Source organism: Saccopteryx bilineata, chromosome 2 (genome assembly GCF_036850765.1).
Source record: "Saccopteryx bilineata isolate mSacBil1 chromosome 2, mSacBil1_pri_phased_curated, whole genome shotgun sequence".
In the NCBI taxonomy this organism is placed as follows: domain Eukaryota; kingdom Metazoa; phylum Chordata; class Mammalia; order Chiroptera; family Emballonuridae; genus Saccopteryx; species Saccopteryx bilineata.
The window spans coordinates 63541399-63565600 of NC_089491.1; the positions used below are offsets into that span (position 1 = coordinate 63541399).

A 24202-nucleotide genomic window follows, 5' to 3' on the forward strand; every position below is an offset into this window, starting at 1 on the left:
AAGCATTTAACTTTTCTTTAATGCAGTTTAATTCACACATTCATTAAGACTAAATATTACTTCATAAATTCTAAAAGAAAATAACAATTTCAAAAAACCCAACATATTTGAAAACTTTCAAAAAATCAACAAATGAAACTATACAAAAATTATTATACCTACATTATTGCTCATGAAAATACAAATTAAAATGAATAATTCAAGTTAAAATTAAACATACCCGTATTGTACTAAACTCAAATGAAATACAAATTAAACATCAAAACACAACTTCACAGATTTCTGAAAGTTCAAAAAAAGTAACTGAAAACTTCAGGGTTTTTATTTAAGTTCCTGGATATTTTGACTAAAAGTGAACAACAGTTTCACTTGCCGTTTTGAAAAGAAAAACACCAGTTAGTCATCACCTCCTCCCCAAAACATATATGCTAATAACAAAGAGTAAATCAACCTTTACACACAACCACAGACTTACGTAAACACAAAAGAGGCATACTCACGAAATATATAAAAGAGTGACAAATTGCATACAAATTTTCAGAGAAGGGAAAAATTATATTCTTTAAAGGGTTTCAAAAGAAGGGCAAAAATATGTTATTTTAAAAGTTATATTACAATTTTTACCAAAATTGCAGGCATTCTCCAAGTTGGCTAACCTGTTTATATTTGCCATGATACTTCCTTTTGAAAAAGAAACAAGACAAAGTTTTTCATCTGAAAACAAATGTGTAAGAACATAATATTTCATGTTGTGTTGGAATATAAAATTTAAATGTTTGATAACTCCAATCATTAAAAACATAGGGAAAACATTTTTCATATTTCTGAAATTTTATTTGGGTAATCCAATATTGGACTTTACAGTCACAAAATATGAAGAAGTTTTTTTTATCAAGTGAGAGGTGAGGAGGCAGAGAAACAGACTCCCACATGTGTCCCGACCAGGATCCATCTGGCAAGACCCCAACCACTGATGCTCTGCGCATCTGGGGCCTGTTGCTTAGCAACTGAGCTATTTTAGCACCTCAGGCAAGGCCATGAAGCCACCCTCAGCACCTGAGGCCAACTTGCTCAAACCATTCAAGCCATGGCTGCGGGAGCAGAAGAGAGAGAGGGAGAGAAAGAGAGAGAAGGGGGAGTGGAGAAGCAGATGTTCGCTTCTTCTGTGTGCCCTAACTGGTAATTGAACCCAGGACTTCAACACTCCAGGCCAATGCTCTACTGCTGAGCCAACCCGCCAGGATCTGAAGAAGAATTTTTTTTTTAAATCATAATAACTTATCTCTAAATTTAATAATATACACATTGTCAGTTGGGAGGGAAAACTAGTTCTTACTATATCATTGTTAATATTAATTTAGCAGAAGATCTATCTAAAAACTTTAATTCATAGGTCTATTTACTTGTTCCCAAATATTTAGAAATTATGGTAACAAAATAATTTTTAATTTGCATTTTCATTGGTTCCCCAAAATTTGAAATTCAAAAAATGTTTATAGTTTTAGAAAACTGTCATCACTATTCTTGCACTTAACAATATTATAGTGATGCTGCATTGAATTAACAGTTAAAGCTTCAAGAAGTAGTAACACTATTCCTGTTCTGTCTCCAGCATTAGCAATTTATGGCTTATCTACAGCCTCACTTCTTTTTTTTGGCCCAATTTCCTTTTGCTTTAGCACTTAGGCCCAGAGCTTCACTATAGCAGCGGTTTCCTGCCCATCCTATACACTCTTACTGATAAATCGTTTTCAAACAGTTCACCATTAGATTTGGTATTAATAATCTTTTTTTCCATTTAAAGAATATTACTGGACGTACAAGTTGACATAACTATATCTCTGTCTCAGACAGACTTAAAGATGCAGATAATAAACCCTTGCTTCATAGCAAATAAATACCAAAATAGAAAAATTTGTGTTAATAATTCCTATCAATTACATTTTACAAATAAAGAGCAGCTCATTATTAATTTGGAAATCTTATATTTGTACCAAAACAGTACAAAGACCTAGTAAAGCAGTAAAATAGGGACTCTGTTTTTCAGCTATTTCACTCTACAAAATAGCCAGTAAGTGATACAGAAATCCTAAGGGGCTGAGAAAGAAAGATTAAGAAGCAAAATGAATAAGCAAATAAATAAACAAGCATTTAGAAGCAAGCAACACATGCAGAACAAGCAAGAGATTAGTTTACACGAAGAGGCAACTTACATGGCTGTTGAGAAGGGAGCTTCTGTGAGTGGACAGACCGTCAGACTTTTGCAGCGTCTCAATCGCCATTTCAATCTGATAATAGATGTCATTAAAAAAAAAAAAAGGGCTCAAGACAAGATAGTAATAAAAGGCTCACCAGAGAATTTTTGATAGATGTTTTAAAGTTCAATTTCTTCTTGAATGGTGGCAAGTGAATGGCTCTTACTAAATGTCTGTTCATCATTTTCCCCCACCCCTCAGAGAATAAAATAAAAATATGCAAAGTAATAATAAGCCCAATCACAAAAGTAAACCTCTTTTTTTTTTGCCTTTTTCTAATTATAATGAGAATGGAGACCAGAGGAGCAAGAACTCCAGTGGATTTTTCTAGTTATGAGTAAAGATTCTTGACTTTCATAGTTCAAAGTGTAGGTCAGTGAACACTCTTTCTAAATAGTCTCCCACCTAAAGAATATTTAATGTTCTATTCTGTCATAAAACAAAAATTTAGTGCAGATTTTGTTCAACATGTATTAGTATTTTAATGCATATGTGCAAAGATACTTTAATTAATGTCCAAAAGCAACTAAATTTATCTACCCCTCTCTTAGCCTTGTATTAAAATTTGGAAGTGGAGGGTTATAAGTATGAACAAACATTAAGATGTAGTCACGGGCTCTATGTATGTTTTATGATATGGTGGTGAGGAAGAGCTATTAGAAATGACAGTAGAAATGGAATATAGAAGAAAAAAATAATTCAGAGCCAACAAAGAAAAGGGATAACCACAGAAAGTTTTATTCCATGTAATATCAACATGCCAGGAGCAATCTAACACCTTAATTAAGTAGCAGGTGCCAATAATACATGAGATGTGCTTTTGCTAACCTCTTATTTAAAGATATGTCCATCATCTCCTACCATATTATGTACTATAAACACAGGTTCTGAACACCCCGTATTTGGTTACTAGGTTATATTAACAACATTAACTAAAGTTAAATAAAAATCACATGTAATTTAAGAAAATCTATGTCATTATTTTTATTTTCACCACCTGATAAAATCAACAATTCAGCAAAAGCAGTTATAAAAATATTTAATGCAAAGAATGATAAGCTGATTTGTATATTACATTAGCTATGGAAATTACTGATGTCTTGAAATTTTAACAATCTGCCACATCCCACCACAAAAAAGGATAGCAATATCCATAGCAAGTGGAACTTTTTTCTACCAAGTTCCCAGTTTCTTTATGGTAAAATACTTTATGCACAGAAGAGACCAGTGTCAGTTATACATAATTTTCTTCTAAACAATGTGAGAATTAATAGTTTTAATTTTATTTTATATTCTTTTTGAAGTTACTGGTTCTTCTTTTTCCCTAGAGTTAATAAAATGTAATACTGAGGAGAATGTTAGGTTAGAAATTATAGAAAAACTATTCTTGAAATAGATATTAATTCATAATATATAATGCAATTTATTCCATTGTTTAATTTTTATAGATCACAAAATTAAGTAAACTGGCTTCTGAAGCATTCTCTCTGCCAAATGGGATATTAATGCAGTTTATCATAGTTGAAAATAAACTGAAGAAAATGATGCTACATAAGTGAAATAAGATACATTACACTGATTACACAGTAAAAAACATAATGAGTAAACAAACATTTTGTCAAAAAGTTAAACTGTAAATTTATGAAAGATCTCAGTATTACATCTCTTAAAAGGGTATCAATAAGTTCTCAAAGAGAAAAAATATATATGTGATGAAATAACTTTCAATCACTTCTAGAGAGAATTTGCTCAAAACTTTAATTTGCCAAACTGCCTACAGTTTCATTAAAGTTTGAGGGTGAAAATTTGGGGTTAGATTTCAGTGTACTAAATAAAAATAAAATGATCACTATCTTGTAATTTTATACATATAAAAGAAAGATAAAACCTATCAGAAATATAATATCTGAGCAACAAAGAGGAAGAAATTTATGTCTGGGTTTGTTAATCAGCAATATTAAATTGGATAATACAGCACTTCCTTTTCTGAAAGATAAGTTAGATGACATGCTTCTATTACTCAACTGCTCCTCTACAGTGGTCCCCAGATAACTCCAGGAGGAGCAAATTATTAGAAAATGGCCTTTTCATTTATGACTAGCTTTGGAAGATTTTTGGGAGAAGGTCAGGGAGGGTTCAGAAAATATCTTGACCCAAACTGGATTCCCTAGAGATATGCTGACTTTCTAGAATTCTTTGGAGCTTGAACATTTTGGTTCTTTGTGTCATTCTGTAATACAGATTTTAAAAATGAACTGTTTCTTTTGGCTGTAGGAATCTTTTGCCCTAATGACATAAGCCTGTGCAGAATTTGTGGTGCCCAGGGAACAGATGGAGGAAACATGGAGAGACAGGACAGCAAGAAACAGACATTGAGTAAAGAAGATAACCAGCTATGAGGAAGCACACTGGAACCTACTTGGAAACTCACAGGATTCCAAATACCCATGAATTCTCTGAGGCTCATTAATTAGTCCAAAGAGAAGCCAGAACATGTACTGATCACCTAACTGATAAGAATTTCTGAAAAGCATACAAAAAAACCCATAACATGTATTTATCATATTTATTAAATGAAAATGCACATTGATCGTAGATCTGATTCCATGTTTTAAAAGAATGGGTTGGACTGTGGGCCCATCACATATAAGGTAATGTGCAGGGAATCATGATAAAAATTCACAACCCTAAGCATACTACAATCTAGCAAGAGAGAAAGGATATGTCCTATGTATGTATAAATGTATAATTAAACAAACAAGGCCCTATGTATCAAAAAGAAAAGCATAGTTTGGACATTTAGAAGAAAATGAAAAATTCTTTATTCTTTAACTTTTGAGGGAGTCTTGGCCCCTTTCTGAGAATGTAAAAAGCACTATAACCCCTCTACTTATAAAATGTCTTTATGTACACCTACAAAATTTTGCATTCACTTGCTCAGAGTTTATAGACACCCCCCCCCCGAACCAGAATTCCATGCTTTAAATGATGGAATATTTTTAGCAGGTAGCTATGGAAGACGGTATTATAGGGAGGAGGAATGGATTCAGTAAAGCTGGGAGGCAAGAAAGCACAGCGTGTGTCCATATTTAGGAACTGTTGAGGAGTCCAGTTTGTAGGGTGTGATACCTGGGTGTGGTATGAAGTAAGCCTGAAATAACAGGTAGGAGTTAGTTATTGGTATGTGGGCGTCAGAGAAGAAATGTCATGAAGGTTTTAAGGGAAATGTGGGATGTTTGGAAAATGTCAGTTTTCAGAAAAGCCAGAAGGGTTTTACTAAGCATAAGAGACCATGTCCCACTAGATGAAAGGTTAAAACATGTAAGGGCTGAAGTGTAACCAATAAATGTTTGTGGAACAGAAGTTTTCAGGGGACAAGAGTATGAGAAGAGATGACGACGCCTGTGTCACCACTCAGAAACTGAGGGTGAAAGAGGAGTTAGAGAACAATGTAAAAACCAGGGAAGAAATGAGGCAAATGTTTGATGTTATAGTTATGAAGAATTAATCAACTCTAATATCCAAATAGATTATTGAAGTCACTCCTATGAATTAGCCCATGATTTGGTCCTGTCATAGTTTCATGGGGGCTATACATATTTATGTATACAACAAACTAGCTAAATAAAATATGGTAGTGAATTAGAATGAATTTCTACTAGACCTACTAAAAATAGAATTCATTTGTTAACTTTTCCTTTACTACAGATTAGAATTTGAAGAAATATTTGTTGAAGTTCCTCAGTGTTAATCAATCTCAAGGAAGTTCTGGCCAACATTTGCATTTATACTCTAAATACTGAGTCCAAAGTAAACTAGTGAGATCATATGCTTCCTGTTTATTATAGCTAATTCAATCCTTAAATTAGGTAAACTTTATGAATTCTCCTGGCTAGAAAGATACCTAATACTAAATCATATTCCACAGTACCCGTAATTGTCATATCTAAGGTAGGAAATGATGATTAGGTAAGACATATGGCAAATTTGCTTAAAAGTAGGTTCACTGATCCAACAGATTATTGGCCCAAATGTTCAACATGATATTCTCATATATCCTCCAAGGAAATGTTTCAAATCTTAACAAAGATATTATATCACTGCAGTTTCATAAAATAAAAATGATTAAATAGCTAGATTTCCAGCTAGTTAAAATTAAAAAGTAATTCAAATTTAGGAAATAGGTAAGGTTTTTCTTCCCCAACAACAAAATAAATAAATAAAATCTCCCTTCCCCCAGTTTAAAACAATTATGAAACTGTGATAATGGGAACTTCATTAAACTAGTAAAGTTTCATGAGATTTCATTCCATTTTAATAAAAATAAAAGCCCATTGTGTACAACAAGGTGCAGTGTTAGCTCTATGTGAGTGTGTATGTGGAAAGAGAGACGGAGAGTTGAAGAGAGAGACTACGAGGTAGAGAGAGAGATGTAGAGGTGGAGAGAGAGATGAAGAGGTGGACAAGTGGAAAAATAAAGGGAGGGAGACAAACAGACAGACAGAAATGTTTGCAAAGATATTCAAAACATAGCCTTGTCAACCAGAAGATCACAATACCTCATGGTCTGATTAATTGGTAAGAGACAGAGTAGATCTATTCATATACATGGAATTTCTCTCTCTTTCTCTCTTGCTCTAAATGATTAAAGGAAACCAGAATGCATTAAATAATTAAATATTACTAGAATATAGAGGGAGGGAAGGAGAGAAGAATTAGGTCTTGCTGCTAGGTTTAGAGAGAGCATGGGGATGGTGGTTCTTTAGCAGAGGATGTACAAATAATGCCTGGCATTCCAATGGGGATAGGTGAGTGAACATTTTAGGCAGAGCAAACAGAATGAATACAGAGATAAAATGGCAGAATGTACATTCAAAGAAGAGTAAGACTGGCTGAAGGATAAAGTTCCTTTAGGGTTAGGTAAATTAAGTTAGACAAACTGCAATTTCTGGCTGGGATCTTCAATTAAAGAAAAGGAATGAAACACTGTTGAAAAGCTTTTAGAATGGGAATTGATCTGATATGTGATAGCATTTTAGATATCAAGCAAGGGTATAATGTAGGAAGGGAGAGAATCTAGAGACAGGGAAACATACCTTGGAATCTAAGGTAATAAGGTAGTAGTGAGAATGAGCAGGAATAAATGTAAACATATTTTTGAATTACAGATATGAAGGTGGGAAACCTGAGACAGAATGCTTGGCAGTGCCTTATTTTTACTTGAAATGAACACAACAATTTTTATCCCATCACTGTATGATTAGAACCTTTCAAATACACATATCAAATACATTGACATGAATAGATTTTAAAATGTTTCCCTGCTCATTTCTCTGCTGCATGATCTTTATTCTAAGAATACTGATCATTCTGTTATTGAAATTTCAACTCTACTATAAACTATCATAATCAGATTAGCAGGAGGACCTGTGACAACCTGAAAAACTAATTTGAGGCCTCGGTGTTTTCTGTCTTCTTGAATGATGCTTCATTCTATCTATCTATCTGTCTATCTATCTAATCTTTTCCTTAGATTCTTTTCATTTTATTTTGAAAAAAAAATCTTTTTGCCTTTTCCTATTTAATAGCAGAACCAAATAATTTTGTGACTAAAGGATTCATGGTTGTTGTTTTCTACAATTAAAATTTGGCATGGTAAGTAAACATTTTCCATTTTCTACTTAAACTACTTAAACTTTAAATAATGATTATAGCTTAGATTTTTTATTTTTAAATCAATTATCTGAACTAAGGCATAGCATCCAGTTGTATCACTTACTAAATAATCATTCTATGACTGAGTTGCCAAAAGTATACACATCCTTTCCACGATTATCTGATGGTAGCATACATGGTGCTGGGGAGACAGGCTTACAGAACACTAAAGATATTTGAAGTGGGTGATACTTAGAAACTATGTGAAAGGGCAGGTAAAAAACTGATATTCATCCCACTATGTGCACATGATTCTTAGAAAACTAGGCCCTTCCTTGAAGATAAACGACAATTCTTTACATTACATCTATGCAATGACCCAAATAGAATATCATTCATGTGGACAATTAGGACTTTCTCTTAATGTAAATATTGACCCGTGATTCCATTACATGTTAATAAGACAGAAGATAAAAAAATTATATTATCTTATTCACTATCTTAATAGGTCAAGCCATATTCCCTTGATTCCAAAATGGCTTTTTAATCTTTTTTAAAGACAAAAGGTCAAGATTGATGTATTCATTTACCATTAAATTAAAATTAGTCTCACGTAAAAATAATTTCCTTTCTAGGACTGTTAAAGTGATTTAAAAATAGAAGTGATACTATATGCCTTATGATTAATAAAGCCTTTAATTATCATTTGATCTTCAGAGCAACTTTGTAAAAAAAAAAAGGACAGGAATATTATCTCCTTTTCATAGTTTAGAAAATTGAGGCTCTCTGGGATTGAGGGACTTTCTTAAGATCACATAGGTATTAACTATGAGATTGGAATCTAAGATTTATTTCTCTAAATTCAACATCATTTTTATTTTATACAAATGCATATAATATGAACATAAATCAAGTGGAAGTATCTCCAATTGTTTTAATAAAAAGATCTAAGGAGTGGCTTGTAAAATTAAAACTTGCTAAATAATGTACTGTTAACAATGTTTACTTTTCTTTTTTAAAGAAATGAAATTCTTTTTTTAAGATTTTATTTATTCATTTTAGAGAGGAGAGAGAAAGGGAGAAGAGGGAAGAGCAGGAACCATCATCTCCCATATGTACCTTGGCCAGGCAAGCCCAGGGTTTCGAACCAGCAACCTCAGAGTTCCAAGTTGACACTTTATCCACTGTGCCACCACAGGTCAGGCAAGATTTACTTTCTAATAAGCAAGTATAAGCATAACTTGCGAATGATTTCAAGGTGATTAAGTTATAAGGCAACAAAAAACTTTTGAATGGGTAGTTAAATCTTAATCATCATAAAAATAGTTATCCTTAATGTATAATGTATTTTCTTGTTATATACTTTATTCTGTTAACCTCACCAGTTACTACTTCTTAGAGAAACATAATTTTTGTTTCCCAGTGGAAGAGCAAAAAATGCTTTACAGAAACCCAATGAAGAAAATACAATCAAGACTAAAAATTTCATTTTGGGTAATTTCCCCTCTAAACTCTAAGACTTTACATTTAGTTTGTGCTTGAGATCAAGTAAGACAAAAACTCTACTTGGTGGCTTTTGTTCAGAAAGGGTATCTGTGACTACTGACATGAGTGTGTGGACACTCCTGTTATAAATGACAGCATCCTGGTGTATGTCTATGTGTATGTGGGGGGACTTTCTACAGGAAGCACTTCAAACAAGAACAATTTCACTTTGTATGTAGTCTACATACGTAATCACTCTAACACAGGGTTCTTCAAAGCATGGTCCTAGAAAGTTGTTAGAATCATCTGGGCACTTGCTATAAATGTAAAACAACAACAACAGAGGAGAATCTACATTCCTTTTCAATTTGCCCAATGCACTTCTTTACAGAATGTATGGTGCAACCCATTAGTGAGTTAGGAAATCAGTTAGGACCTTATGTAGGTCCTGACAAGCATGTTTTAAAAATTAAACACGTCAAATAGAACAGAAATTAATAGATGAACTTGCACAGAGTATGAATTAAGTGTTGTTTTGTGAAACTTTGGTTTCAGTCTACTGTATATGAATGTATACGTGTATATACATAGTCATATACAAGTGTGTATATATATACTGAGCAATCGCTATTGACCAGGCACTGTGCTTCTAAGAATATAGAATGTGTGTGTGTGTGTGTGTGTGTACTCATGAATGTATGTATGAATGTACGTATATGAGCACTGGGTCGCAAAGTAACAGTATTTCTCATTGTAGGTTGTGGTCTCCAAACTCTGAATGCTCTACATCAGGGGTCCCCAAACTTTTTACACAAGGGGCCAGTTCACTGTCCCTCAGACCGTTGGAGGGCCGGACTATAAAAAAAAAAAGAACAAATCCCTATGCACATTGCACATATCTTATTTTAAAGTAAAAAAAAAAAAAAACACAAAACAAAACGGGAACAAATACAATATTTAAAATAAAGACCAAGTAAATTTTTTTTTCTTTTTTTTTTTTGAAGCTGGAAACGGGGAGAGACAGTCAGATAGACTCCCACATGCGCCCAACCGGGATCCACCCGGCACGCCCACCAGGGGCGACGCTCTGCCCACCAGGGGGCGACGCTCTGCCCCTCCGGGGCGTCACTCTGCAGTGACCAGAGCCACTCTAGCGCCTGGGGCAGAGGCCAAGGAGCCATCCCCAGCGCCCCGGCCATCCCCGCTCCAATGGAGCCTTGGCTGCGGGAGGGGAAGAGAGAGACAGAGAGGAAGGGGGGGGTGGAGGAGCAAATGGGCGCCTCCCCATGTGCCCTGGCCGGGAATCGAACCCGGGTCCCCTGCACGCCAGGCCGATGCTCCACTGCTGAACCAACCGGCCAGGGCCAAGAACAAGTAAATTTAAATCAACAAACTGATCAGTATTTCAATAGGAACTATGCTCCTCTCACTGACCACCAATGAAAGAGGTGCCCCTTCTGAAGTGCGGCAGGGGCCGGATAGATGGCCTCAGGGGGCCGCATGTGGCCCGCGAGGCCATAGTTTGGGGACCCCTGCTCTACATTAAGGAGTTAAATTAGTTTCCTTCTAGGTGCTGGAAATTTTCTTCTAAGAATCTCTTTGGACACAAGAGATAATGCAGATAGAAATATCTCACTGAAGCTAAGGCTCAAAATATGATGCTGTTCATTAATTTGTATATTCAAATAATAGAAATCAACATATAAATATATTTCTCCATGGCAATGTTGAAAAGAAGCTTAACTGTGAGATGCCAGGTAGATTGTTTCTTTAACTCTTTTTTTTTTCTACAGAGACAGAGAGAGAGAGAGAGAGAGACAGGGACAGACAGACAGGAACAGAGAGAGATGAGAAGCACCAACCATCAGTTTCTCGCTGCAACACCCCAGCTGTTCATTGATTGCCCTCTCATATGTGCCCCGACTATGGGCCCTCAGCAGACCAAGTAACCTTCTGCTCAAGCCAGTGACCCTGGGTCCAAGCTGGTGAGCTCTGCCCAAAGCAGATGAGCCCATACTCAAACTAGCGACCTCGGGGTCTCGAACCTGGGTCCTCCACATCCCAGTCCGATGCTCCATCCACTGTGCCATCATCTGGCCAGGTTGTTTTTTTAACTCTTAAAAAATATTTGTAAATGCCCAGAAAACACACCTAGCAAACTTTGCTTTTCATTTTATCATGAACCAGAAATTATAGACAAAAATCTTAACCTTACTAAGCATTTGGAATTTCAGGTCTTGCAAAAGTTTAGCTATATGAAATCTTCTTTATTCACTGATAATTTTATGACATCTAGAGAAAAAAAAATTATTATGCTTTAAATCAGAAGTTTTGGCAATTTTCTGCCACCTGAAACTATCCTAGAATATTTATTTGGAAAAAACATTTGTATGAGACACTAGCACAAATAAAATGTATTCTGATAACATATGGTTTAAGTTAAGTGTCCTAAAACCAAGACTGTTGGTTTCGGCTTCCTCTGTTCATTCTGTAAAGCCCAGATCCCTCACTCCCTTACCCTCACCAGGACCCTACAGATTGGTATTATCAGTGGGTGACAATAAAACTATATTCTGATCATCAACTGCATAAGCATTTAGGACTAGAATTACCTTTCAGGAATCTGCTGGGTTAAGATTAAATGATGGGTTTCAAGGCCAAGTTTACATATTCAAATCTGCCTTTTACAGATTATTCTGTGTACTCAGAACATTTTCACTCTGTACTTAAGTCTCTATAATCACTAAAACAGAATATTTAAAAAAGTTTGGTCCTGGATCAGCATTAGAAGAATTACCTGGGTGCTTGTAAGAAATGCAAATCTTGGGCTCCTCCCCACAGTGAATCAAAATGAGCCCCTCGGTTAGGGTCCAGGGATGCGTTTAACCCATGCTCCAGAGAATGCTTACTCAAATGTGAGGACCATTGCACCAAAATATGATAAAAATGTTTTTCTTTGCCAGACTGCAATTACTACTTCAAGGAAAATAAGTAAGGAAGTAATGGGCACTCCTACAACGGTGCTAGCTAATTTTATTTAAAGGGTGATTTTGAAATCTATACATTATTTGGATTTTCACTTTTCTTTAATTCTCTTGCTACCCAATCCTACCCAAACTTTAGGCAATTTTCCAATTTGTTTTAGCAACAAAATAAGAATATAAGCAAATTTTGAGTGAATCTAAAATTAATCAATTTATAACATATTAATATTTTTGATTTAAAAATAATGTGAAAGGATGAAACTTCCCACTTAAAAGAAATTTGGGAGTTACTTGTGAATTTCCATTTTTGCCTTGAAGGATTAGCGAAATTTTGGTACTGAAACTAGCTCCATTACCCATATTGTAAACGTTTATATTCTTAGAAGCACAGTGCCTGGTCAATAGCGATTGCTCAGTAAATGTTTGAAGGAGTTAATTACTAAAGAAAATAATACGGACTGTAAGTACACGGATGCAAATACAAAACACTCACTTCACTCCAAAATACTGAGTAAGAAGAACCGGCTCTAAAAACCTTTACTAAATTTAATGCCAGCTTTTATTCTCTAAGCTTTCAACAGTCTAATAAAGGGAGGACTTTTTCTGAAACCTAGAAACAAGGTTTAGTTTAATTGGAATTGTTACAGGTCATAGAGAGTCTTATATTGGGAACATTAAAAAAATAGAAGTTGTTTCAGCTACACGCATTTGGAAAACAAGACCAAATAGATGGACTTTGTAATCATTTATAACTTGCTTGAGATTTTGAAAATAATCACTTCTTTGAATAAATAATATAATTACATGCCTCCCACCCTTTTTCTTCATGCATTCTTCTAGTGTTTTTTGTGCTTATATAAGCATATACAAATGCATGTTTCTATTTAAACACACACACACACACAAAACCCCTTATTTTTTCATGTTTGGAGATCTTTCTATATCAATATCTACATACACATACATTGTCTTACTCTTTTTAAGTTGTATAAAATTCTACTGAATAGACAAATGCACCAAAATATATTTAACTGGTTCCCTGATGATGGATTTGTCCAAAATTTGGCTTTTTCCAAAATTTTTTTAATTACAAATAATTCTACAATGAACATAGTTGTTTATGCACCATTTCATATATGTAGGAGTGTCAACAGTAGTGTAAATTCCGAGAAGTACAATCTCTGGGTCAAGGGATATGTGGACTTTCAAATTTCCATATTGCTCTTCAGTCCTGTACCAATTTGATTCAAATCAACAATAAATAAGAATGCCTGTTTCTTTACACCCTTGCCAAGTCTTACTTTCTCAGTTATGCCTGTGTGAGAGATAAAAAATGGCAGCTCTCTGTAGTTAATTTTTCATTTTCATTTCAGTGGACTGCCTGTTCATATAATTTACCCATTTTTGTCTTTTTTCTTTTCTGATGGATTTTTGAAATATATTAAACAAATTAGTCCTTTGAATATAATGTCCCAAGCTTTATGCCAGGCCGTCATTTCACTGTTGCCTTTGTTTACTGTGGTTTTATTTTGTTTATTGAAATGTTTTTACTTATATAGTTGATCTTATCAATATATTCTTTGCAGCTTCTGGATTTTACAACATGCTTCTCCACTATGAGAAAATAATAAAATGCATTTTTCCATCCAAGTAAAATTAATTTTTATATAAGGTATAATTTATAAAACTAATTTAATTTTATTTTCTAAATAGTTGTCCTATTATCCCAAACATATTTGCTGGTGATCCATTATTTGTCCACTGACAGGCTAACCCACTTTTATCATACACTATATTCCTATATGAATTTGGCTATGTATGGCCTTTTAGTTCACTGTTGGTCTATTACTGTGCCTAGACAATTCTGTTTTAACTATTATTTTATATTTGAATAACTGGTAGGGCTGTTTCTAACCTTTCCCACCCTCCATTATTTTTCTTTTTACAAAATTTTCTTCACTATTCTTTCATGTTTACTTATAAACAGCCTTTAGGGAAAAAATCTATTGCTATCTTCATTGGGGTTATATTGAAATAATTTAAATTAATTTGGGGATATTCAAAGTATTTGACACTAAAACTTCCCTTTCAATTACAAAAGCTTTTTGTGTCCCTTAGAAACTTTAAAAAGTTCTATTCAGCAGCTGAATCTTAAACATATATTGTTTATTGGCTGGTATATTCTGAGTTTTTTTTTTAATAAATGAGGTCTTCCATTATATATATTTCCTTTTTCTCTTTCCTTTCCTTTCCTTTCCTTTCCTTTCCTTTCCTTTCCTTTCCTTTCCTTTCCTTTCCTTTCTTTTCTTTCCCTTTCTTTCCCTTTTATAAGTGAGAGGATGGGAGACAGGGGTGCATGCACCCCAACTGGGATCCACTTGAAAACCCCATCTGGGGCAGATGCTCGAGTACCGAGCTACTTTTAGTACCTGAGACTGACATGCTCAAATCAACCAAGCCATCCTCAGTGCCCAAGGCCAGTGCTTGAGCCAATTGAGCCACTGGCTGAGGGAGAAAAAGAGGGAGAAAAGGGGGGAGAGAAGCAAAGGTCGCTTCTCCTGTGTGCCCTAAGTGGGAATAGAATCTGGGACATCCATAAGCCAGGCCGATGCTATATCTACTGAACAACCAGCCAGGGCCCCATTATATTTCTAACTACTGTTGCTTATATCTGGAGAAGCAATTGATTTCTTTGTATATTAATCTTAGTCAGCTTATTAAGCTCTCAATATTATTTATTATAGTTTTCCATTTGATTCTCCATGATTTTTATCAGGTATACAATTATATCATCTGTAAATTCTGACCTTTTTACCTCCTATTTTATATTTTATTTCCTTCTCTTGTTTAAATGCATCTTTCTTATAATTTTGAAAGCACAGTTTCTTTCTTACAAGGCAGATGGGAAAGTTACTAAACCTTAAAGTAAGTAAATTTAAAATAAATGTGTAAAATTATTTCTAACAATCTAAAGTTAAATCACAAAACTCCTAGCCTATAAAATTATAGACAACAATAGTTACAATCAAACACAACTGCTAGATTTTAAAAGAACCGAGATAACTCTGTGACCAGTAAAGGAACATAATTGCAGTTATGTATGCTGAGAAAGTGGTAATCAAATCACATGCTTTTGGGTATGACCTGATAAACATGAAGACACAGAGAAATTCTCTTTCATTTGAGAATTGATACTTGGACACAGCCATTGTGTTGTATTTTCCCTCATTACATTAAAAGACATGGGTCATTGGAAGAGGAAATGTTTAAATCAGGGGTCCCCACACTATGGCCGGCGGGCCACATGTGGCCCCCTGAGGCCATTTATCCGCCCCCGCCGCAGTTCCGGAAGGGGCACCTCTTTCATTGGTGGTCAGTGAGAGGAGCACATTGACCATCTCATTAGCCAAAAGCAGGTTCATAGTTCCCATTGAAATACTGGTCAGTTTGTTGATTTAAATTTACTTGTTCTTTATTTTAAATATTGTATTTGTTCCTTTTTTTTTTTTTTTTTTTACTTTAAAATAAGATATGTGCAGTATACATAGGGATTTGTTCATAGTTTTTTTATAGTCCGGCCCTCCAACGGTCTGAGGGACAGTGAACTGGCCCCCTGTGTAAAAAGTTTGGGGACCCCTGGTTTAAATCTTATGAGTATAATACTGACTCATGTATTTCAAAGACTATAGTGTATTTTAATTTGCCACCAATATGTCTCATGTTTTATCTGGATTACCTGTTTTCCATGAGTGAAACATCAGTGATTCTTTTCCTTTAAAATTTATAGTAATTTTAAACTAGTAAATTAATTTGAAATTTGACTTGTAAATACAAAGATCAAGCAAAAATTTTACCAGAGGTGACCTGGAACATAGCTTATTTCCATATTTACAAATAGAATTTATAAACACCATTAAACTTTATTAATCTAGATTTCACAAGGAATAGACTCTAGCCATTTCTGGCTTGTTACAACACACCCGTGTTCTGAAATGTTGTTTCAATACAAAATAGCTAAACATTAAAATAATTCATTATATTTTGCTTTACAAATTCAGGGGAATCCATCAGCTATACTCAGGAGAGGCTGAGGCCCCTATCATTCTGTTTGCCTTAACCTTCCAGTTTATCAAGATTTCCAGGATTGGAATGTCTCGTAGCTTTAACCATAAAATTACTGCCTTGAAATGTATGTACTCTTATGGATCAATGTCACCCTGTTAAATTTAATTTTCTAAATAAAAAATGTTAAAAAGAATGTAAGTGCCATTAAAAAAAATTTTACTGCCTCTAGATCTTTATCAGCTTCAAGGCCAGAGCAGTGTGGAACTGACTGACAGCTGAATGGAATATAGATAAAGTGATTGAGACTACAAATCACTCAAAGCCCCATTTTATCAAGTGCTTTAAAAATGAGTTCTCAGAACCTTCAGTCAATTTAGGATTTAGTGCAGGAAGCAGAAGATTCACGGTATTCTCTCTGAGGAGTTCCATTGGAGGGCTCACTTTGGCTCAGGGAAGAGGAGACACAGGAAAACAGAAAATGCTAAGATCATAAAGCACATACATGCTTCTGCCAAAATAAGTGGAGAAGTATATTTTTTATTATTAAGGCTCACTGAAAGACAGAAAATTATTTAAAGTAGAAATCACATTGTAATATATATATATATAATATATAACTGATTTATGCATAAGTTAAGTACTTTTCTAAATTACAAAATTCCCCTAAGCATACCTTTATATATGATAACTAAACAGAAATTTTCACCTTGTGGGACTATGTTGCTTTTCTATTTCTACATAACCATAATCAATAATCCAAGATTATTTTAACTTTTTTCCCCCCTTTGGTAAGATAGATGGGCAGCTCAGCGCCTTCTAATATAGTCATTTCCCATAAATATAAGGAAGCCCTTCAAGTACTGATATGAAAAAAATCTCTGAGATATACTGCCAGGTGAAGATGCAGTATTTTTATCATCCTCTGGATTTAAAAATTGTAATGAGAGAGGGAGAGAGAGACATTCTGCTTGTATGTTCACAGAATATCCCTAGAATGATATTCTCAAAAGAACTGGATAACAGTGATTGCCTTTAAGGAAAAGAACTGAAGAACAGGGGTGAGAAAGAAACTGCATTATGTATGTCTGTATATCTTTTGAATTATGCAATTTAAGATTGTATAACTAATTCATATAAATAAATTTAGAAAATTAAAACAAAACAAGTGGCCATTGGCACCACTCCAAAAAAAAAATAAGACGGCAAAATCCTTTTTTGGCGCTTTATGTATTTATTCATCTTCTTCGAAAAGAACCATTCCCGGTAGCAAATCTATAAATATATAAACCCAAGGATAAAGAAATAAAGCATCTATAAGTCTTAAAGAAATTCTTAACTTTCTATAAATTGTACAAGTAAAGCTAAACTTTTACTTGTATAGGAGTGGATGGACATTCAAATTTTCCCCTAAGTAACTGAAAGAAATTATAATATTTTACATTAATCAAAAGAGGGAGAAATATGAACAATTTTAGTTTCAACACATTTTCCTGTGCCCCTTGGTGAGATCTAATTTTAGCAAAAGTCACTTAAAATATATAATTACTAAACGTATATATAGAAAGATGTAAAAAGTAGCTTTCATATCAGAGTCTCAACAGTGATTAATAGCTAACAAGAAGAAAAAAAATCTCCAGAAATAAGCATCTAATTATAAGAATACAAATGTTATTTTATGGAGTAGTGAAAAAAATAAAACTTCTTAAAGCAAATTCTTAATTACTTTATAGAGTGGTATAAGATAAACTGTGTTGTGATGAACACAAAATGTCACCTACTACAATCACAAAATTTTGATACTCAAACGCAAATTGTGTTCAGGTTAGAAAATTCCAAAATTCTGTAACTGACATGTTTATACACAAAAATAACCAAGAAGAAGAAATTAGAGTTTCAAATGAATAAAAACACAAGAAAACTTGGTGATGCAGTTAAAAGATCAAAGTATAATGAATTCAGAATTATGACTTTAGCCAACTCTTCTACCTTGATATATGCATGCTCTTAAAAAAGTAACAATAATTAGATGCCTAGAATTAATTTAATGAATTGTAAAATATTTATTCAAGTAGTGACTTAGCTGAAGCCATATCCAGAGATATTTCAACAAAGAGGTTACTATTTTTGAAAATTCTTACTTAATATTATCAGCAGGGAATGCCTTTTAAATGTGTGTATATATTTACATATGTAAAAACATATAAATACATATAATTTGTACACACATGGACTCCAAATAAATGATCAAATAAATGAACACTGGTATGGTTCATTCACAATAGTATGGGGATTTCCAGAAAGAAGGGGGAGGGAGAGGTAGAAGAGGGTAACATAGTCATCAAATAAAATTTAATTTGTTACCATCATAATCATTTAAAATTTTTAAAATTCTGACCTTTCTAGGTACTTTGAAAACTGACAATTTTTACAATACATAGCAAAAACGAAATCCTAAACCATGTTTATGTAAAATAGCTTTTTCATTTAAAGTTATGAAACTAAATTAAATCATATGCTCAAATAAAAATTCTCCATAAAGGATTTGGAGATCCTTCTAGTATGAGAAAGATAGTTTTATATTGAATATTAGACTAGGTAAGAAAATATTCAAGTGCTAATCATTTATCTTTCTTAGCAGTGGCTTCAATTTCAAATAATTATCTTATTTCATTGGCATATCTTGAGAAATTGGTTTACACACTGGAGTAAACTTTCCTTTATGGCAGGAAATTATTGTTATGAAATTCAAATGAAAATATTTCAGTAGACACAGAGCTTATAAGAGAAAGTCAAGGCAATTATTTGGAGAACTAGAGAAGAAAACCTTGCTAACCGGGAACTGAATAATGATGTTACATTTGTGTTATTTTCAAGTACTCAAATTGAACTAGTTCTATATCAACTGAATTAACTGACATTTCACTTATTATAGGCTCTTAAGTAACAGTCCGATTCCAGTCAGGAATTGTCCACAGTATAGGCTTCTCTTACACAGTCATTTGCACCAGGAAGGCTATAGGTGACAGGCTATTAAGCAGCTAGAAGAAGTGAATTTATATGGCACTATCTGGCTTGACATTTGGAAAGAAACAGCTTGAGTCTTGACCAGCAAATTGTTATAGACTGTGCTTATAGACACAGAGCAAGCAGTATGGTGATAACTAGAAAGAAAGGGGGAGTGGGGGAGGTAGAAGACAGTAAAGGGGAATAAAATAAAAAGGGTAAAGGGTGATGAAAGACTTGCCTTTGGGAGGCAAACACACAATACAATATACAGATGATATATTATGGAATTGCACACTTGAAACCTATATAATTTTATTAACAAGTGCCATCAAAATAGGTTCAATACAATTTTTTTTAAAAATAAAGAAAAAGGCCCTGACTTGTTAGCTCAGTCAGTTAAGAGTGTTGTTCCAAAACAAGGTTGTGAATTCAATCCCTGGTCAGGACACACATGAGAATGACTGAGTGGAACAACAAAGACTTCCCTTCCTCCTCGCCTTTTTCTGTCTCTCTAAAAATCAATAAAAATTAAGCCCTAGCTGGACAGTTTGGTTGGTTGAAGCATTGTCCTGGAAAATGGAGGTTGCTGGCTTGATTCCCTGGTCAAGGCACATACAAGAATAGCTTGATGTTCCTGTCTCTCTCTTTCCCTGCCTCTCTCTCTCAGAAAGAAAGGGAAGAAGGAAAGAAGGGAGGGAGGGAGGGAGGGAGGGAGGGAGGGAGGAAGAAAGGAGGGAGGGAGGGAGGGAGGGAGGGAGGGAGGGAGGGAGGGAGGGAGGGAGAGAGGGAGAAGGGGAAGGAGGGGGAGGGAGATTGTGCTCATAAATTCTTTGTGTGGCTCTATAGTGAATGAAACATACATAAAAATAAGCAAATTCCCTTTAATAATATGGCAATTACCAAAAAATCTCGAATTTTAGCAGTCTGAACTACCAAAAAGCTATACATATTCTAACATTTGGCAAGAGGAGGATGATAGGATATCTTAATAGGTTTCATGGTACTATAGTAACAGATGTGAGATTGTAAACGGAATCACCACCTCACTGTGAATAGAGCAGATGAACATCTCCAGCACAATGGAGAGGAAAATCTAAGTTTAATATAAATTTTGGTAATAAATACAAAGTAACACCAAGTAACACTAACAGATGTATATTTACATAATGTAAACCTATCACATGTACTTTGATGAGGGCACCTATGATTGTTCCAGGCAAAAGTTATCTTTTTATTTAACCTTTATATACTCCTTTACTAAAGAGGAAAATTTCTTATAAAAATAATAAAACAAAAACCATTCTTAACAACAAAACCTTAAATATTAATGAATTTTAGTAGTTTCCCACTACTCCCAGTTGTTATAATTCAGTTATTTTAACAGTTAAATTTGCCAATTAATATTGTAAAACTCACACATCAAATTTGTGTAATGGATGACATAAGGAGTGTATGTAGAAAAAAAACCAAACTATAAAATGTATCCTGTTAATGTTTGCACCTGTACTTACATGACCTGAAATAATCAACTCAGTGACAGCACTAATAAATCTGGTAAACATATATCCAGTTAATAAGGACATTTGACAGGTAGCCAGAAACCAGTGTGAAGGTACAGAAATGCCTTGAGAAAATCAAGTAGGAGAAGGATGGAGCTGGAGAGATGGTATGCTATCACAAGAAGAGGGTGGATGAAACAAAGGAAAGAAAACTCTTTCTCCCCCTTTTTCAGTTTTCCTAAGGTCTTGAGAAGTGGCCAGTACTTCCCTTCCCACTGCAAACGGCTTTCTGGGGGGCCCTTCTCAGGAGCACTATAAAGTAGTGACATCTATTCTACCGCTTCTTATTTTATGGTAAAGATACAGCTATTTTTTCATCTAGAAAATTTTATAATTCCTTTGTAAATATTATGCGTTTGAATCTGGGAGGACATTAGGAAACCAATCAAACTAACCACCTATTTTATTAATAGAGGAACTGAGGTCCAGTGAGGCTATGATTTAGTTTCTAATCTACATAAGTATACTGTGAATAAAAAGTTTACACATGTTCTATCTATCATTATGAAAAGCAAAGGTCAAATACACATAAGAAATGCTTCAAAAACACAAAGAAAAGGTTACAAAAAAGGGACTCTCCACTGAGAACTGCTAGTGAACTGTTCCTGATGTTAGTAAGAAATAGTGAACTGAAAGTAAAGGGCTTCAAAGAATGGATTAGGGTAAAGGTGCTAAAGGATGAAAGTGTAAACACATGTAATTGTTACAAACAGAAGAGTATATACAAAGTACTTACCAACTACATGTTGTATCATGAAAATTCATAAAATGAAAAATGCAAAGTTCTCTTATTATTATTCTCTAGAAAATTTGTTTCTGCCTTTACTTCATTAAAAGAACAAAGTATATGGTAAGACAATAAAAAAGGAAGTGCTTGTGCCTACTTCAAATCTCCAGGCTCCTTTTACATAGAACATCTAGGAAATAAATTTCATTGGTACTTTAGCTAGATAGTTCTAAATGATTATAATCTTTTCTATGCTTGGTTGAGGTGAAAACAGAAAGTTCAGGTTACACAGTTTGATGATACAAAATTCTACACAGCTTTCTATGACTATCTCGGTGACATCATTTCAATACATTAAAATACTTGGTGTCAAAATAGATATATTTATTTCATTTTTAAAACTTGAACATTGAAATATGTGTGTTCCTAAGATACTGTTTGCTCATAGCAATTATCAGAGCCAATACAGATACTTTTCATTGAAATTACCTAGATCATTGCTTCCCAAAGCATCTTTCTGGTAGAATGCAAAATGACTTTGCATAATGCACATGGGTAAACATTTTAAATCTACTTTTAAAGAATGAATTTCAATATACATTAGAAAAAACCCCACATTGTTTTCTATTTTAAAAGTGAATCAACTAAAAATACACTAAGTAAATAGCATTATAGGTGCATGTGAATATGGCCAAATTTAAATGTCTAAGGTTTGAGAAATGCATTAAGTAATTTCTCTGGCCATGAGATAGCATAAATATTACTGGCAAAAGATGTAAAATTTCCAAACTGAATTATATTTTACTCTGTATATTACTTCTTGGTTTTTATCTCATAAAAAGTCAGTGTGAATTAACATAATATAGAAGTTGTTTCAGTAGAAATTTAAAGTATTTTACTATCATTAAAGAAGGCCTATTATAATTAGTATTAATGAGTGAGAATCAGCACTCTTAGCTCCTACTATTAATAAAAGTTTCCAAAGTCCCATAACTGTGGGGTGCGTGTCAGTAACATTCTGCACAATACTACACATACTACATTCTGGATAATACAATAATACTAAAACTCAACACTGTCTTTCCCCAGCCATCGGTGTTGTTTTTTCTCTATATATTGAAAAATGTACAACAGTGGCTACCAAGAAGCTAAATTAAACAAATAAAAACTCAAATACTTACTGTCGCTGGGGAGGCCCGAGTGGTGTGTGTCACTGAGTGACCAGAATTCTCCATTGAATTGCCAATCAGATAGGTTCCTCCAGAGCTGCTGATGAGTTGTCCTCCCGTAACGCCCATCTGAATCCCACCAGTGCCCACCATACTGTGAGATGAGACCACGGTAGTCACCTGTGCAGAACTCCCTTGAGTATCAAAGTAATTCCCTCCAGTGTTTTGGCTGTACATCTGTGTTTCTGTGTAAGGATAAGTTGTTGTGCGGCTTTAGAAGAAGAAGAAAAAAGAAATTTACTAACGTATTTATTTCATCTTCTTTAATTTTTTCTAGTGTGCATTTATGTTTAAAATATATCAATTATCTTAGCCTTTAGAACATGGCAAGTTTTTTATTTTGTATGGACCTTCATTTCCAGTAGTTGTGTTTACTTTTCAACTTAAAGGTACTTTTCTTTATTAAGTACCACAACACTGCTGTGTACTTTAGAGCTAGTGTCTACTTCCAGAATAGAAATAAATTCAGGTCTTTTCCCTCTAAAAAGGTTTGCTGAGTGATTTCTTCAATTCCTTATAAAATTTCTTGCAAATCCCAGTTTTAGAAAAGTTGGGATCTGGCATGACTGGGGGCTGATAAGTCAGCTTCCCAAGTTACTTCACATTCCTGGGTTACTTTCAATAAACTTCCATGACTAAGGAAGCTTAAATGGATGTCTTTCTTGTCACAACAGGGATCTTGAGCAGGTTACTCACCTTCCACCCTAAATCTCTATCTATATCTCTCTCTCCCTCTACTCTCAAGATTCTCCTTGATGGATGACTACATCAGCTCTTCATGCCCACACTTTGCACTTCCCAACAACGACAGTAAAGCTTCTGCCCTTAGCCTTTCATTGTGTTTAATAAAGTCACTTGTGACCAAATCTAAATACCAAGATATAAGGCTTCTGTCAGTCCTTATCTTTTTTACCTATCTGTAATACAGCATTGTTGACTATTCTATGCTGCCCTTTTCCTCCTTTTTTCAGTTCTGATTAAGCTTGTCTGATTGATCAATTTTTCATTTTCAGTTTATTATACCATAACTTTTGTTTTCATTTTTAATTTTAATAGAATTCTCACAAGAAGTTGCAAAAAATAGTACAGAGAAGTATGAGATACTTTTATTAAAAATTCAAATATTAAGTTAAAATTTCCAGTTTTTTTGTCACTCTTTTCAACCCACATCTCAGAGACAGCCACTACTGACAATTTAATATGTATATTTTCAAGCATTTTCTGTGTATACACAAGG

General features: G+C 34.1%; 1 protein-coding gene across 3 annotated transcripts in view; it reads right to left on the reverse strand.

The window, feature by feature from the left end:
* RFX3 (regulatory factor X3) overlaps positions 1-24202 on the reverse strand; it is a 325625-nt gene that overhangs the window by 93626 nt on the left and 207797 nt on the right. For 2 of the 3 annotated variants that reach the window (XM_066257176.1, XM_066257175.1), the window contains exons 4-5: positions 22918-23176; positions 2214-2288 (exon numbers count right to left, since the gene is read on the reverse strand). In XM_066257176.1, coding sequence (XP_066113273.1) covers positions 2214-2288; positions 22918-23176 — 334 coding nt within the window. The remainder of the gene's footprint in view (positions 1-2213; positions 2289-22917; positions 23177-24202) is intronic. The other variant, XM_066257177.1, reaches the window with a different exon arrangement.